Source organism: Anas acuta, chromosome 4, assembly GCF_963932015.1.
Source record: "Anas acuta chromosome 4, bAnaAcu1.1, whole genome shotgun sequence".
Taxonomy (NCBI): Eukaryota; Metazoa; Chordata; class Aves; order Anseriformes; family Anatidae; genus Anas; species Anas acuta.
In genome coordinates, this window is record NC_088982.1 from 72,416,071 (window position 1) to 72,433,500 (window position 17,430).

Genomic DNA, 17,430 nt, shown 5'->3' on the forward strand with positions numbered 1-17,430 from the left:
ATTCTAAATGATAAAAAAAAAGTTTGAAAAATAATAATACTGACTACGTATTTGGTCTCTCTTAACTCTTACGTAACATTTATGAGTCATTTTACAAGCATTTAAAAGAGAAGACTTCTAAATAGTCAGTTACCTTGAAATCCTAGAGAGACACTTGTTCAAATTACAGCTGATGGACCCAGTCCAACTCTTATTTTTGGAAGAAATGGCAAAGAAAATTATCATAATTAGGCTGTCCTTCAACACTTCTGAGCTGCTTTTGAGCAATGCCAAGGTTAGTGATGGAGAGAAACATGACCCTGCAGAGACTGTTCTTGTCAAACACTTGCAAACCCTGTTTCACCTCCCAGAACTGTTCTAGGTATCTTCTACAAGATCCTGTCTCATCATCGAATCCACTTGTAACGAAAAGTCATCTCCATTTTCTCCACAGCACAGACCTTCCTTGTTACTATACCAAAATTTTGGTTTTGTCTGCTTCTCAACAGCCAAGTGATTTACCACCACCAGTTTGGACTATCCCAGAATTATGAATTCCCCAACAGTATCTAGACCAAGAACTGCTTTAGGTCAGATGTCCTCGTGTAAAGATCTGTCATGGACAAAGTTCTTCTTAACTAATTCAGGTTCAGATCTAACTTCATCCAGGCTTCTTCTACCTGTATTGGCATCTCCAAGGCTCTTAACATTGTGTTTGTGAACATTTCCCAGTCCTTAATGGTGTTTACTCTTGTAACAGCCTTGTAAAGTGGCTAAGCATTGACTCATTTTGAAGAGGAAAGGCTAACTGGAATTTAAATGTTCTGTAAAAAATCTCAGCCTGAGCCATGATAAGAAATGATGTGCAACATCACAAGTTGTGGTTCAGTGCCTTGTCCATGAGTCCATTTGATGAAAGCAGAAAGAGGTGTGCCCTCACTCTGTATGAGTGAATACAGTATTATTAAAACAACATTAAACACTCTAGTTTTCAGATAAAGTCTTCTGACCTGCTATAAATTTTTCCCCACTTTTTGATGTTACTCTCTAAACCTTCAAGTCCCTTACTCTCTGTCTTACTTACCTCAGGCATACCTATAACTTTAAAGATAAATAGCTCATAGAAATAATAATAATATTAAAAAAAAAGATATACAGTTTCTAGACACACACTTCTTAACGTCACATTTTCATCACCTGTACATCTGATATTTTACTTACTGCCCTACCCAGAAGACCAGGTAGGGACAACCAATACATGTCAGCAAAAGACTCAGTCATACTCCTGCTTTCCCTGTGCTTTCTCTTGGCATATGAGGCAAATACAGGTGTGGATTTAATCTGACGCAGCTGGACATGAGCTGCAAAGAACATGAGCCTATGGAATGAGTTCTAAGAGCATCCCTACTTCTATCTCACCATCACTGTTTTGCCCCCCAAATTTATGTAAAAGCAGGCCCCAGCAGCCTGTCCTGTGGGAGGAGAAAATATTTGGATTCTTTTCCCTTGTGGAATTTCTGCCATCGTTCTAATTATTGTGATTGTTTTGTAGTAATGCTCCTTGCTGATTCCTTTACTTGCACCAGTGAACTCCAAAAGAAAATCAGGCATTTAAAACCACCCCCCTGCTGTGGATCCCAAGCCATGCCCAACTCTTTGTGACAGGGGCAGGTACAAAAACCACACTAGTGGGGTGGAAAAATCTCTGGTGGTGTTCTTTAAAAATCATGTTTTCCTTTGCTAATGGTCTCAGTTGATAAAACTACAAAAATTTAATCCCATCCAACAGCACCTGATTCTGTGGGACTCTTGTTTCTAAATGCTTCTATCCAAGCCTAGGAAGAAGAAGCCTGAAGACATAATTGAGCCAACCACAGGAGTAGCAACCTGCATGATTGAGAAACTCTCACTGTAAAAGGAAAATTTCTTTATTTTAAAGCCGGTCTTGGAATTTCGCAGAAGACTGCAATGTTTTTTTTTGTATATTTGGGATAAATTGGTAACAATTTATGCGCTTATTCTGTCTACAGCGGTTTTTGTGTAAAACTAAATTTTTAGCGTAAAACTGTGCTATCAGAAAGGAGGTTTCTGCTGCCATACTTTACTACTTTGCAACTGTGTTTAGACGACCTTGTGCTCGGTTACCACTGTTCTGTTGTCCGCAGATAATTTTGAGCACAGTAACTCCCTGTGTTCTCCAAGGCCTAGCCTACTGACAAGATTATTTGGGACCATTAATTATTCTCTTGCAATTGGCAGGAAAAAAAAATAAATAATAATAATAATAAAAAAGTAAAAACCACCTTGGTCCCATGATGTCCCTTTTTCCTATGACATCTGAGCACCTTACAAAGCATGTTTTCAAAGATTGCGAAACCTTCCTTTGAAGAACACTTGTGTTAATCTCATACTTTAAGAACATGGAACTCATTTCCTTTAGCCCACGTATCTGAAAGGCCATAAGGTACCCATAGTCCTCTCATGAAGCCCCATTAATGAAACCTTCTTTCTAAGGTCTTACTGTCCTGCTGCTCCTCTGCCTCTCCCATCTCCTGGCTGGGACAGAGAACAGATGGGTCTCATGGGTCTCACAACTAACCCACAGAGTCTCTCACCCATCTTAAAGGTGATGGATTCCCATTCAGGGTGGGGTCCATCTACAGTAATGTTAAAAAAAAAATAAGAAAAGGAGGAGGTGATGAATAACATATGCTTGTCTCAGCGTGGCACTCACTCACCCTAAAACCTCGCGGTCAGCTGTACTGAAAGTGCATTTTGATGGGGTGCTCTAGCTCTCGGTACCACGTGTGTGAGCAGAAGCTGTGCTGATCCTTGCAGTTTTTATCCCTGGTTTTGGCAGAAGAATTTTCTTCGCATTAAGTTCACGCATACTTTGAGGTTTGGGCTCGGTCCTATCAAAATCCCAAAGCAAAATTTGAGAGACTTCCATCTCTGCCCCCCCAAAGCCGAACCGAACACACAAACCTTGCATTTCAGACCCTTCTGCTGTATCTGATCCAGATGTCTCTCCGGCAAGCTTTTCAATGCGAATCATTTGAGTTTTCAGTGGGGACCAAAACCTGAAGCCACGCCAGCTCGGAGTGATTTAAAAATTGTGCAAATATTTTACATGGCTCTAAGAAATAATATATCATTGGCGCAAGTTTATATACCCATAAGCATATGCATACAGGCCTGGGCAGTTATCACTTTCCCAAGTGATAAATTACTGGGAGGGAATGGAGGAATTGGAGGTATGTTAAAGCAACAGCTCACTCCATGGTTTCAAGTGAGGGCGGGTACTGTGCTCCTTGCATCACTCTTTCTCTCCCCTGCAATAAATCCTTCTGCGTGGGGCCACTCCCTTCAACCGTTCCCTCTCATCATCACACTTCCTAGTCACATCTCACCTGGTCCCTAAAACCATCTCTTTGTCCTTTTTATTGACAAAATTAGAAAAGAAAAAAAAAAAAAAACAGGCTAATTTCCTCCCCTCTCCAGGGACCTCATTAAGCATCCCAAACAGTGACATCTCTGCAGGGCTCCGGATCAATGGACACTGTCATCTGGAGATTTTAATCACGTTAACACCACAGCAGAGTAAAATCCATCTGATTCTCCCTTGCTAAAGTGCCAAGCTCAACAGCCCTGCCAATTGCTGCAACTACTACTCAGCAGGCTTATTTATGTGTGGATAAAAATCAATCTGCCACAGCTCCTGTCTCCCAGTCCCTCCTCACCAAACCCGAATTCCCCCCCCAGGAAATGCAGTTTGATCCCCCGGACCTGCCTTCTTTATGACTGGGATTAGCTATATTCAGGCAGCTCTGAGGAGCAGAGTACAAAAACAATGCAGCCACACTTTGTGAGCCGCTGGAAGGAAGCAGAGCAGAAAAACAAATGCCAGGACCAGACTCTTGCAAGTGGTCTTTACAGCAGCTGACATTAAAAAAAATGGTGCAGAGTCTTACACAGAGCACTCAGCAGCTATGCAAGGCCTGTTGGGCTTTGCTAAAGAGATAAAGAAGGAGCTGTGGTCAGGCTGAAGGGCAGTGGTACTCAGCCATCACCCCAAAAGCATGAGAGAATAGCAAAATTTGCTCACAGGGACACCAGTGAAACCATACGTTGCTGAAAAACATGTAACTGTTTTCTTGCAACGAATGAAAAATATTTTTTTCAGCTCTACCCACACATCCCTGCATTTCACCTGGCTTCCAAAGAGCTGGTTACAACCTAATCAATAGTAATTACCCACCATTCATTCTGGTGCTCCTCGATGCGCTGTTACCTGATGCTAGTCCCTGATCATCTGGCACGTGGGGGGTAGGAACTTGCAGGAACAATATTTCTTGATGAAAGCTATCATTTCTCAAGCAATAACTCACTCTTCCATCGCTAAATAATAACTGGACTCTTGTTGGAGCTGAAGCATCCTGTGAAGGCTGTATACTTGGGCAGGGAATTTGCTGTCAAGCAACATTTCCTAGTTCTTAGAGACTTATTTCAGCAAGTTTGGACTGTGGCTAAACTGCTAAAAAGAAAAAAAAAATCAATTTTCAGCTTAAGCCCTGTGTTTTTTGTGCAAAATCTCATAAGAATTAAGGAATCCATCTAAGGATTTCTAAAGTAGCCCATGAGGATTCATAGGCACAGTGTAACTCTTAAGCGATCCTTAATGAATGCTTCAGGGGCATTTGCACTTGCTCCTGGGTCATTACCAAAATTATTGTCAGCATCAAACATTATCTCAAGAAAATTCTAGAATAACTGTAAAATTACAGTGATTTAAATGATAAGCCAAAAAAAAGTGACTTATCTATTTCTGCAGGATAATTCAAAGATACTTACGGGATCAAACGTATCAAGATGGTAGAGTAACCATCATGTATAGCATTGAAATGTGTGTATTCGGGAGTTTGAAATTATCCTGGGCAAATAAAGCCAAAATGTAATAAAGTAAAAGATTTAGCGGAGAATCAAGCCAACCAATGGAGCTAGCGATCACTAAAGCTGTAAAACAGGCAGATAACAAATCAAACTCAATCTAAGTTACAGATAAAGACTAGCGTTTGACAGAATAAAGAAGGCTTAAAGAAGCTAAAAGTTATAATATGGCTGTAATGAGTTGCTCTGATCCATAAATTAAACGGCAGTCGCAGGCCTGGAGTCATTCATCTCCCCTTTTCACTCCGTCCTCCCTGCAGCAGTGCTCCTGCGAGCGTCCAGAGATGCTGAGATCTCCGGGTGCCCGCAGCTGGTAAATGGCAAACACATTTACTTAGAGGAAGAGCTGAATGTATCCAACAGGCATAAGCTGTCGGGGACTCACTCAGAAGGCATCGCGGGGAGATTGCTGTTCCCTGGTGATCGCGGAGAGGACACGAGGCAGGCACCGAGGCTACTTTATCCCTAGCACAGTTCCCTCCTCAATTTAAAACTGAGGGAAGACGTCCGCTTCCAGGGGGCCGTGCTTTGAGCAGGGCACTTCTGTGGTCTGGAGGAGGAAGATTTCGCAGGAAAAATATAATTTCAGGTGCCAAACAGACTGACAGATCTCTCACCGCCTGAGAGAGCGGACAGCGTAGGGCCAAGCAAGTGCAGCAGCACTGGAAAAAGAGCTTTCCACAGCAATTGTTTAGCCAATGCTATCCGTACCTCCTTTAAACTAGCATCAGCCAGGTCTCACAGTGAATCCCTGATTTACTTTTAATCATACCTGATAAGGTAAAAACAGTAAAAACTTAATATTCGAAGTAACTTTGACAGACACAACATAGGGCACAGCTGTAACAGCAGCGTGAATGAAAAGATGAGATTTCAGAAAAAGATGAGCGCATCTTTTTGTCACATGGCATCAAGCACACTTCTGGGAAAAAGACATTTGTCATGGGATGCTCTTTTTACTTGGAATAAATAAGGTACATATTGGACATACGTCTTCTTGACAGTACTTTATTGCTCTTAGTCCGTACATTTTTATCACCCTTACGCTGTATTTGTAATGCCAGCCAGCATTTCTTTGCAATTTATAAATTCACCCTACACAGCACTGTTTGTATTTCCCTCCTAGGAGTACAGTTTAGCTTACAGAAAATGTTTTTTCTTTTTCAACTGTTATGTTATCATCCAAGGGGGTTTTGTTTCTCTCCAACCACTCTGAACTGCTGTTCACCCCATTTTCAACTTTTGCTCCGAAGTGGTAATTAAAAAGATGTATCCAACAGCTGTTGCATAAAAAAAATCAGGCAGGCTCACAACGGCCCAGCTGAAATAAATTGCTAGGTGTATATTAAGCACTTCATTAATTTGGGTTCTGACCCATGTCTTGTTGAAAACATGCATCAGCGCTTTGCAAATACGGGGAATACTTCATATGGCATCCTCGTGCTTTTAACTGTGAGAGAGAGAAGATATTTCACCTCAAATGCCACTCATTAATCGTAATGCTATTTGGCAAATATTGCCCTTTCATTACTTCGTTTTCTCTGTGAATGTACTTTCAGGACCCATGTAAAATTTCAGAATGTTTTAAGATTTTGAGGGGTTGCTCAGCACCATACAAAATTAAGTTAGGTTTTAATCTCCATGGCGAGGCTCTGTGAATGGCAAACCTTGAGATTGGACATAAATTTGAATCACTGTTCCTCGGTTTTCTTGTGTATGAGGCGTGATAACTGGAGTGTATTTCGGAGTCACAAATCCAAGCAATTGGACTCCTGTTCATAAACTTATGTTCATTCTTCTTTTTCTTTTCCTTTTGGGTTATGTTGGGAGCTCTCTGCAGAACAAGTGCACACCATTCCACAAAATGCTGCTGTGCTTGCAGAAAGAAACCCATTACAGCAGGCTCATGAAAGAAAAGTGAGTCACCTTCTTCCAGGGAGACTTTCTGGTTTTCCTTTTCAAATACAAGAAATGCTGCTGCTGAGATATTTCACTTTTGAGGCTTTGTGGCAAGCAGCTAGTGGCCATTGATACCACTCCTACTCCTTTGAGACAGCGGATTTCCCAAGAAGAAAGATATCTGCAAACCCTGTGCTGACATGGATTGATTTTCACCGTGGCTACAAAGTACAGCTGAAGCTGGACTGGAATCTGCGTGATCTCAGATGATGATAGCATTAGCACAAGTGTGTGGTTTGGCTTGACAAAGACAGCTCACACCTGTCATGGCACCAGTCATGGTCAGGTTTAGCTTCTCCCTACATACAACAGCATCATGTTGGATGCTTTAGCTTCCTTCTCTCCTTTATCGATGTGACCATGTTCCTTAGGGAGAACAACATTTTGCTATCATTTGTTACTACCCTGACCCTGATTTGTCTGTTGGCAGCCCTTTCGGGATGGAGAGTGAGTGAAAACTGTGCCATGCTGTTGTCTTGCGTGAAGGAGCTGCCCTGAGCGAGCTGCTCGGTGGCGATGTTACCCATACACAGACTCGAAGGCCCATTAAAGGAACTACACAAATCCAGCTGAGCTGCAATGAAAACACGTGTTAATGACTTTGTATCCTCCTGCGAGAGCCCCGGTTGCAGCTCTGCTGATTCCTAGAGATGCCAGCATGACACTTTTGATATGCTCTAACTAAGAAATTCTTTGGTGTCAGTGAACGACCCTAACTTTATGTTCAAAGTAGCACGTACACAGAACTGGCAATTCAAATTAAATGTGTTTTTGCAGGTTTTTAACCGCTGGAAATATTCAGAAATACAGAGCTGGCACTCACTTTGATGTGTAGGTGGATCAGCAACAGTTTCCTTGGGGTCTTACCAGTCTGAGAAAGGAGCATTTGTGTCAGCTCCCTAACACCGGGCTCCCACTGACACGGAACAGCACAGAGCTGCTCCAGCAGAACCTCAGAGCACAACAGGACAGGTACAAACTCTTAATTAAAGTGTATAAAATGGAAAAACAAAAACAAAGCCACGTCACATCACACAACAAATCCTCAGTGCCTGAAACAGCTCAACAAACCTGCCAGCAGGAAAAAGAAGAACAAGCCCTCAAAATACCCCAAACTAATTTCTCAACAAAAGCCTTACAAGATCGTGTTTTCACAGTGGTTTCAAAGCGAAAAGCAAGCTTTAGTGTTGCTGCCTTTACAGAGGTATTCATGGAGCAGCAGTAACCTTATCCTAGAGACAAAATGTTCGAAACTAGCTGATAGCTTCCAAAGGGAAATAAAGCTGCTTTTCTGCCTCACAAATCCTGCTGGCTGCCAGTGTTGACACAAAACTCACTCTGAATGCTCAGCAAGCTCGCTAGGGTGGTGTAGTTGTTTTGTTTGTGTACAGGCGTGGCAAGTTTCCTACCAGAGCTGCTACCACATTTAAATGATCTTGGCAAAAGCAAGGCGGGCAGGATGCATTGTGAAGGAGGGCCAGGTCATTGCCTGGCAGGCGATTTCCCTTTTTTTTTTTTTTTTTTAAAGTCCAGAACACATTTTTCCAGCCTCTGCTAAATGTTACTATTTCTGATGATTTCTGAAGTAGGTAAAATGGTAAGAAGAGAGATAAACAAGGACTCTGAAAAAAAAGGCTCACTCTGACCTTGAGACAGAACACGGAGGGCTCTCCAGGCTGGTTTTTCTTCCTCATTACAACCATTCACTGCAGACACAATACTTACAATTTCTGAAAGGTAGTGTAAAAGTCAGAGAATTTCAAACGCTAGCAGGGAAGACTTAAAACCGAGGAGTATTTTCCTGGATCTGTAGTGAGTCTGCAGGTGGAACAATAGCATATAAATCTATCCAAACGGACCTTCAAAGGAAGCAGAAATGTCTTTCAGGCTAAGTGTATCTAAATGAAAGACCTAGTCATGCGAGGAGCCAGAAAAAAAGGGAAAGTAACACTAAGTTACACTGAAAGTTGACGGCATTCAAAGTCTAGTAGAGCTGGCTACCAGAGCCCGTAAGGCTGGGAGTGACCGCTGGCCCTAGCAAGGACAGCCACGGGGAAATGCCAGGAGATCGCTGTGCCAATTAACACTTCTCATAGCAACTCTCCACGTCAGGTTTTAATGACAATTCTCTTTGAATTCTCTCTGAAAATTGAATGGAAGTGCACTTCCTCTTTTAAGATGTGAAGGGGTGTTGTGTTTGGGTTGGTCTTGTATGGGATTGCATGCTACTGCAGAAGCTAAGGAGGTTTTGTGCTCTGCCTTGCTGTGAACATCATGCCCTCAGAAGAGCAAAACTTTATTCTTATAATCCACTGGTCTCCAAAAGCAAATCCAGCAGCTTAAATGCTCCATGTAGTCTGAATGTCTCGCACTTAGGGTTCCTCCATCTCCTTTCCACCCCCGCCATCTCATTTTCTGATGAAGGTTGAAAGCTCTGCAGTGCTCAGGGGCATCCCTGGAGCAGTACAACTTGAGGAAGCAAATCCCACGGGGGTGAATCTCTCCCAGGCTGGTAAGTGCTTCTCACCTGCAGAAGCAGGGCTCAGAACAAGTGCCTGTGCTGCCAGGAGAAGGTGGTCTCTGTGATCGGTTCATGCCGGCAGCTTGCAGCTTCACAAAGATGAAGTCCATGTTTCAGATCTTAGCCAGACTCCCTCAGCAGCTGCTGCAGGCCGTGCGATGGATATTTCATTTGATTATGATGGGAAACTCCAGTTTGCAAGTAATGAACGTGTTGATTCAGCCTGAATGTTTTCAGTCCACCTACGCAGCACTTTCACAATGTAGTGTCTATTGCTGCTGTTGATGAGCGCGTTGCTTTGACTTCGCTAGGTAACTAATTAGTGAAATTGCTTACAAGCCCCACACCATGCACATCAGCCACAGAGCCACCCCAAAGTAGGGTGGTTTTAAAAATGATGCTAGTGACCCTCTGCAAAGGGCAGTTCTGAAATCACGCTTCCTGCCTGCAGATCGGGAATTGAACTACTACTGCTTTGCAAACGTCAGCTGCTTTCTAGTGGCTATGCTCGATAGGAAAGTGTAATTGGAATATATACTTTGGAATCCAGCTGGCTACAAATCACTCTGCAAAGCGATACACAGATGACATGCCACCTGGGAAGCAATTCAACACTTGCTGAAATTCAGCGAAAGATGGCAACTGTGTACAGGACACTAACAGCAAAACTCTACTAGACACAAAGCCAGAAGCACAGCACCAAATGCCACTAAACAAAAATTATACATTTTGCAGTATTAGAACTTGCTCTCAAAGTTATCCAGAATGCTCAAAGCTTTGTCGGCACTATTTTATATATATAATATATATATTTTTAAGGAATCTATGAACTATTAAAATCAAGCCAACACAGTCAAAAATTCAACTGGTAGCAGGTCCTAGCTGAATGAGACAAGTTAAAAACACATTTTATTTTCCCTTGGTCAAGTTTTAGGAAGAACCAGTGTGACAGAATAATTTTGGACATGAAAGGAAATAAATACAAGAAGGTAAAGGAAACAAACTTCTCCATTCCTCATTTTGTTCTGTAGCAACTCTCAGCTCAAACTACTCCCTTCCTGCAGAAACTCATTCAACATTCAGAGCTGCTCAGTAAGCAAATCTGCATTATTCGCCTGTGAACTAGTCAGTAATTATTAAAAAGGTATTAGAAAATAATATGGGCAGCAGTGTTTGATAATGGTTTCCAAATGGTTTCTATACTGTAGGGTGAACTATAACGTCCACTCCCAACAGGCACTGAAATGAATGACAATCTTCAGGTCTTGTGTGTACTGTAAATTTTATCAATAGTTTGCGTGTTTGTAAAGGTTATTTTAAAAAGTATTTGTTCATTTGTTTGTTGATATTCTGTTTTATTAAAAATTAATATATTAAGCAGATAAAGCGGAATTTGAGTTGGTCGGTTTTATTCCTGACTTTAGGAACGATGAAGAATGCAAACCTGATGGTACAGGGGCAACACAGAACTAGAGAGATGTGCAGTACTAAAACCCAGCCTTTTCCCTGCTGAGCCACCCTTCTGCTATATTCAAAAGCTCTTTGCTTCTGATGGAATACCCAGAAGCCAGTTTGTTTTTTTTTCAGCCAGGGAGGTCTAGGTTTACCTCATTGTAATGGAGATCAGAGTCTTGACTAAATATTCCATAAATACACCCATATAAACCTGATACCAACTAGCATGTGAGAACAAGACTAGCATCTGAATGTGTTTATTTCCATTTGTAGTTTGCGTGGTAAATTTACTGCAACGATATGTGCTTTTTCTCCTGTTCTTACTTTTTTTTTTTTTCCCCAAACTTTATTCTTCAAGAACATTTTTGATTTCTCTCCTCTCTAATGCTGTATGATCCAGCAAGCCAAAGAGGACCATTTCAGTGGTGAGGAATGGATCAGGACATAGCCCTGGGCAGCAGAACTAAAAAAACTCCATTTCTGGCTGAGCTTGTTGCCTTACTAGCACTACAGTTGCATCTGAAGAAACCAAAACTCTTTTCAGAGACTCCTGTCAGAAGCAGTGGGTGTGAAGAGATGCCTACCTGAAGACGGCAAGGCTCAGGGACCAGAGCACTAGTGGTTTCCTCAGTTCAAATTTTGCTCGCTTGTTCATTAGGTGCCGGCCACCAAATATAAAGGCAGCATACAGTGCTGAAAATAGGAATGATTTCTTCCTGCAAAACAAAACAAAAAAAAAGCACCTGTCAAGTGTTGCGTTAGTACCAGACAGATAGAAGATAAGTGCCGCGTGCTCGTGCATTTCTGTGGAAGGAAACTCCATTGAGGACGTTCCTGCAGCCCAGTAGAGACCCTGTTACTGCACCAACCTACACGCCTGCACGTAGGTCTAGGTATTCCTGCAAGCAAAACTGCAGTTCTCCTGGAAAAGGAGAGCCAAATTTGGTTCCTCATCTGTCCCAGTTTGTGTAGACTGTTCTGTGAAGATTATAGACGCAGCATAGCCCGTGCAGGTCATTTGCCCAGACACACCTCCACAAACACAACACGGTCAACACTTTGTACCAACTGTTTTTTTCGTGGCTCATTCACTATTGCCATATCATATTTTGTGCTACCTGGCCACTTTCTTTCCCACTGTTTCCTCCAAGAAGACACTTAAAGGCCTTGAGCATCGCAACCCAATAGGAAGAGACCCACGAGCAGCAGAGCACCACCAGCCCCATGAAGCTGCGACGATGCCGAGCGGGGTTGCCCTCTTTCAATGGTCGGCTCAAGAAATCCAGTGAATGTGCTGAAAGATTGAGCAGGGCTCTGCAGAGGAACCTCAGTGATACTGGTAAAATTGCAAGCCTAATTCTTAAAACCGCCTGCTAGCAGCCCAGCTCAGCAATAAGCAGCAAGCATTTGAACTCTGCTGCTGTAACTCATTGTAGATCAACCATCAGAGGTCAAAAATAGACGCAGTCTGGGATTCCTTCCCACACATCACTCTGTTACACTGAGTAATACTTAATGCACCATTAATGCACGGCTCCAAGGCAGGTGGCTTGCCCTGACTGGGTGGCTATATATTTAGGAACACATTTTTCTCGACAAAAGCTGTAATTATATACACAAATATCAGCAGAGTATGGCTGTGCACCAGGAGGTGCTGGTTCTTTCTGCATCCCCAAGAGAAAGGCACAAACACTCCCAAGAATTCATTAATCTGATGGCACAACTGCAGTTCGGCGCGGCTGGAGGTGAGCAAATGTTTGCTAACCAGGTTGGGGAGCGACGAACAGCTCCAACCTTGCTCATACTGGTGTGCCCAGCTGCTAAGGCAAAACTTCAGGGCTACGGGACAGGAGGGGACTCCCCTGATATTCAGTCAGTTGAATGAGGTCAGCAGCTACACGGCTACAAGAGCTGCAGCTCGACGGCACGCGGGGAGCGGGCTGCACTGTAACGTGTCAGTACTACTATCTAGAGTTACTGCATTACTACAGTTTGGAGAAACTAAACAGAGCAGAACACCAGCAAAATAATTAAATAAATAAAGAAACCTTGAAATTTCCAAGAAAAAAAAAAATCCCCCAAAGTAACGCAGTGGCAGACTCGCATCCAGTAGCTTCAGCGCTAGCACTTTCATGTGTTTGTCGTCAACGCTGTGCTGCAGGGTAGACATGAAGACAAGGCTGCCAAATCCTCCACATTTTTCTGGCATTTCTGTTTCTCACAGTTGTCTCCCACCTTCCTACATTTTCAGACTTCGGGGACTAAGTACTATCTATACTGAATACAACTCCATGCTTTGCAGTTAAAGGTGCCAGCTCGTTCCCCCAAAAGGGAGGCAGGGGAATTTTCTAGAGAAGCTGTAGGATGCTCTGCTCGGTCTGGGGATCACTGTGAAAAGGGGAATGCAGATTTTGGAGCTACAGGCCGAAAAGGTGAGGGATGTTTTGATGCTTCTTGCACCCAGGGGCACACTGACGGAGGACTTGGGCTGCCCACACTGCACAGAGCTTCGGTCATGTCCTCCAAAAATCCCCCAGCAGGGCCAGGCAGTATTGTCATCATCGGGGCCACAGGCCACCGTGTCTGGTTCTCCCTTTACACGGTGAACACTGAAGAGAGGTTTTGTGTTTTATTGCATCCTCACGGACAGAAGTTTGTGCACTGATGTGCTTTTTAGGAGCTCAGATCCTTCATTAGAAGAGCAATGGAGGCAGGAAAAAAAAAAGGAAAAAAATAACTGATTGAGAAGAGGGAGGCAGAAGAAGTTGATTTATGAAATCCTGTAAGTATGAAAAATACCACAGCACTCAAAAATGACAGACTGAGGCCTTGCGGTGAGCCTTGTGCACAACAGCATGAGCCATCCTGGCACCTCTGACACGAAGCGAGAGAGCCCTGAGTATTGCCGTGCCTCTGGCGAGGGGCTGCAGCCCAGCTGCACTGTTGTCGTTTATTTATCCCGAAAATAGCAGCCTGAGTCACTATTGTAGCTCTCTCTGACGCTAATGAGTAAACTGACATAGGTATAGACTATAAAATACAATATTTCCAAAGCATTTTCTTTAATGGTTAAGGAAAAACCTTGTAAGAACACTCAAAGGACAACCTTTGCTGATCTATTACCTACCAGCTCTAACATAACACAGGATTACCCCCCTAACAGCATTCAGCAGGGGCACAGGAAAGTGAAGCAGTGTTCTCCACCTCTATTTACCTTCTATAGGTTTTTAGAAATGTTTCTTATCAAGACGTATGTACTTTGCACTGGCAGAGCTCATTCTTAAATTCATTACCACTTCTGCACAGACTGTTAAGGGAGCACAACAGGTAAAAAAAAAACACGCTGCAGTTGCCAGAGCAGAGTGCTTCTGGCAAGGAAACAGGCAATTTCAGCCTTCTGATGTTTTTCTTTTGACATTCTTCATCGGCATTTCATTTGCGTTTGTGAAATAATAGATTTCACTAAAAAAAGGATAAGAAAAATGCAGGATGCTTCGTAAGATGACAGATAGGACGCTTTCCTTACCTGTTTCTCACAGCTTTCAGCAAAAAACAATAACAACCAATCGTGTTTTTTACTGAAACTCCAAACTTGAGAGCCTAATTACAGTGCTTCAGCCGAAACCAGTGTACATCACACAGCACATCCACGTCTGCAGTCCACCAGCAGCGCCTGGTAGCCTTGGCAAAGCTGCTTTCTCTCTGATGCTTGTTTAAATATCACACCTTCTGTATGTACAAAAAAAAAGGGTGCGAAAACGCTTCACAGTCTCTCAGGGTGTCTACTTCAGAAACACTGTCAAAGCAAACCTTTCTCTCCCTCTTCCTAAATTCAGCTCTGACAGAACAGCACAAAGAGACGCAACGTGTGGATGTGTCAGATCTGCATATGGAAACACAACCCGTGCTCCTGGGCTTGATCTGCGCTTCTGCCCTCGCTTCCCATCGACCATGCCAGCCCTCATGATGGAGCAACTGGGAAATGGAGACGAGGAAGACCGGTCCGCTAGGCACACGCCAAGGCAGTGTGATTTACTCCCACAGCTAAACATCCTTTGACATTTATATTTAGAGCAGCACGGACGACAGTCAGACACGCGTAGGTGACTCACTGGTGATACTCGTTGACGTAACAGGCTACTGGGGAGTGAACAGGGACGCATCTCAGCGTGATCAGCCGGTCCCCTGATCTCCAAAACCTGCCTCTCAAGGAGCACTGGGCAGGGGCTAGAGATACCTCTAGAGGACCTAGAGATAGTCCCTGTTCCTCATCGGCCAGCCTGCGTGGGCATAATTTCTGGGGAGGCAGGGTCTGGCTGCAAAGGGCCATACCCACCTGAGCCCTGTATGCCATAAACCATGATGTATGCAGCTAGGGAAGAAAACAACAACAGTTTTTTATTTTTTTTTCATGCTTTCCCCTTGTAGGGGAAATGTAAGAGCTGTGTAGCTGTGTAAAGGTGAGAAAATGATTCAGGGATGATTTTTTTTTACATGGAAGTGGCAAACTCAGCTCTGAAGGACATGAAGTCTCTTCATCTTTATAACCTCATATAGGCTTAATGGAACAAATCATAAAACCTTAAAAATGTATACACTGCAATCCCACCTATCAGCATCAACATGACAGAAAATTACTCCTCAAATGGAAAGGACTTCAGAAAACAGTCCCCCAATCTGTGGGTTTTGAAACGAGACAGTTTCAGAACTGTGGGTTTAGAAAAGTTTGTTATCATTGAAGGCAAAGCAGCTTCGTCTCTGGCTCTGTCCCAGATGTCCTCCACTTCTACACTGTGTTTTGAATGGGGACCCACCTGGTGGAGATGGTGGGTGATGGTGGTCACCTGTGTGCTTTTACCTAGCACAGACATGGAAAGGAAACTACCCAGCAATGGAAATTAATGCAGAGACCTGTGGTTACCAGAGGTAGTAGCAGCAGAGTGTCCCGTTGGGCCCACTGTGGGTTTCTCCAGGCTTTGCTGGGGCTTTCACGCAATTGCTGAAGCGATGGCAGAGACCTAGGCCATTAATGTAGGTCACAGGCACTGCAGCTCTGATAAAAAGCTACAGCACTTTCACTCCTAATTTCGTCAACGTAATTTTAAACCTCTGGCCTCTACAGTAAAAACCTGGAGCTAGTAAACACACTCAACTACAAGTGAACTCGGGGACTACTAACCTACATCTCTCCCAGTTAAAGCCACGCTGTACACAGGTCTCACCTGGAAGCAGTTAAGGTTGATGCACATGGAGGTATTTCATAGAGACAAGGCCTGAAAATAACAAGGTCTCCACATCGCCTTGTTCATTTGATCTTTTTTATCTGATCAAATGAATCAATGGCTATGGCATTTAATACATTTATACTTCAAGTAGTACATCAACGTAAGGCCTTCAGATGCAGGAGGACCCCTGAAGCAATTCATGAATGTTATCTGTATAGGCAAGTGCTGCTTGAGTCACCGCTCTGGGAACAGATATTTATTTAACAGGACACAACACAACACTAGAAATAATGCATCAGCAAGAATACTTTACTAACACTACCTTTGCCCCTGCATCTGCAGGAATGCCTGTGCGCTGCAGTGAGGTCAGGTCTCTCTGCCTTTGCAAATGCAATAGTTGTGGAAATAGTAACTGTTGGATCTCAAAAGATATTGAAGTGGGGAAAAAAAAAAAAAAAAAGTAGTTGTTCAAAATGAAACAGGAAAAATGAAGTGACTGCAAGTAAGCGGTGTGTTGTTGTTCTGTCTGTCCTAAAAGACGTTCCAGCAAACGTTGCTCCCTTCCAGCCTTCTGCAACACTACCTCAAAATGATGTTGGTACAACTGCCACTGGATTGCAAAACACAAACAAACAAAAAACGTTTTGATTTTCCTGAGAGGGTTCCCAGCCAAAAGGGACATGTCAGATTCTCCTCTGGAGCAGAGTGTAACCGTAGAAACAGGGCAGCCACGCGTCCTGTACAAATAAGCCCTTACATCTCTTTGGACAGGATCACTTCATAACTCTTTCAGTGCTGGCAAAATTTGGATTATCCCCGAGGAAGCCAAACTGGGGGGACGTCTGAAAAGCACAGAAAATTAGAATATACACTCTCCAGACTTCTCCTCCCCATCTGAAGACCTAGACACAGAGAGAGGGATCTGAGCACGCCAGAGACGCCATTTTGTGGCCTAGGCCTGATTAAAGGGGGATACTGGTACCAGTGACATCCCAGCAATGGAGCTGAGGAGTAAAGTGTCTTGCTTTCTAACCTTTTAAATACTTACTGACCCGTGGAGGAGGTGGGAGAGAACAGAGTTCACAAAAAAGGCCATTTGGGGCTGAGAAAGAAACGAAGGAATATTTTTCATTATCTATCCGTGAAGAAAAACCAGGTCACCTGGAGAACAGCTACCTGCTCCGACCGGTCCTGCAGTTCCTTTTGATGCATGATGTCAAGAACTGCTTGATGTATCTAATAAAATCTCAAGACATCTGACCTTTGTCTGCTGCTGAGATTAAGGACAAAGGACGCCGATGGAGAAGGTGCAGGCCTAACTCCTGACTGACAGGAAACTAGCAA

The 17,430-nt window shown here is 43.3% G+C and overlaps 1 protein-coding gene across 1 annotated transcript in view; it reads right to left on the bottom strand.

Annotated features, from left to right (window-relative positions):
* ELOVL6 (ELOVL fatty acid elongase 6) overlaps window positions 1-17,430 on the bottom strand; it is a 59,165-nt gene that overhangs the window by 12,263 nt on the left and 29,472 nt on the right. The window contains exon 2 of the mRNA XM_068681973.1: window positions 11,446-11,577. Within this exon, the coding sequence (XP_068538074.1) occupies window positions 11,446-11,577 (132 nt within the window). The remainder of the gene's footprint in view (window positions 1-11,445; window positions 11,578-17,430) is intronic.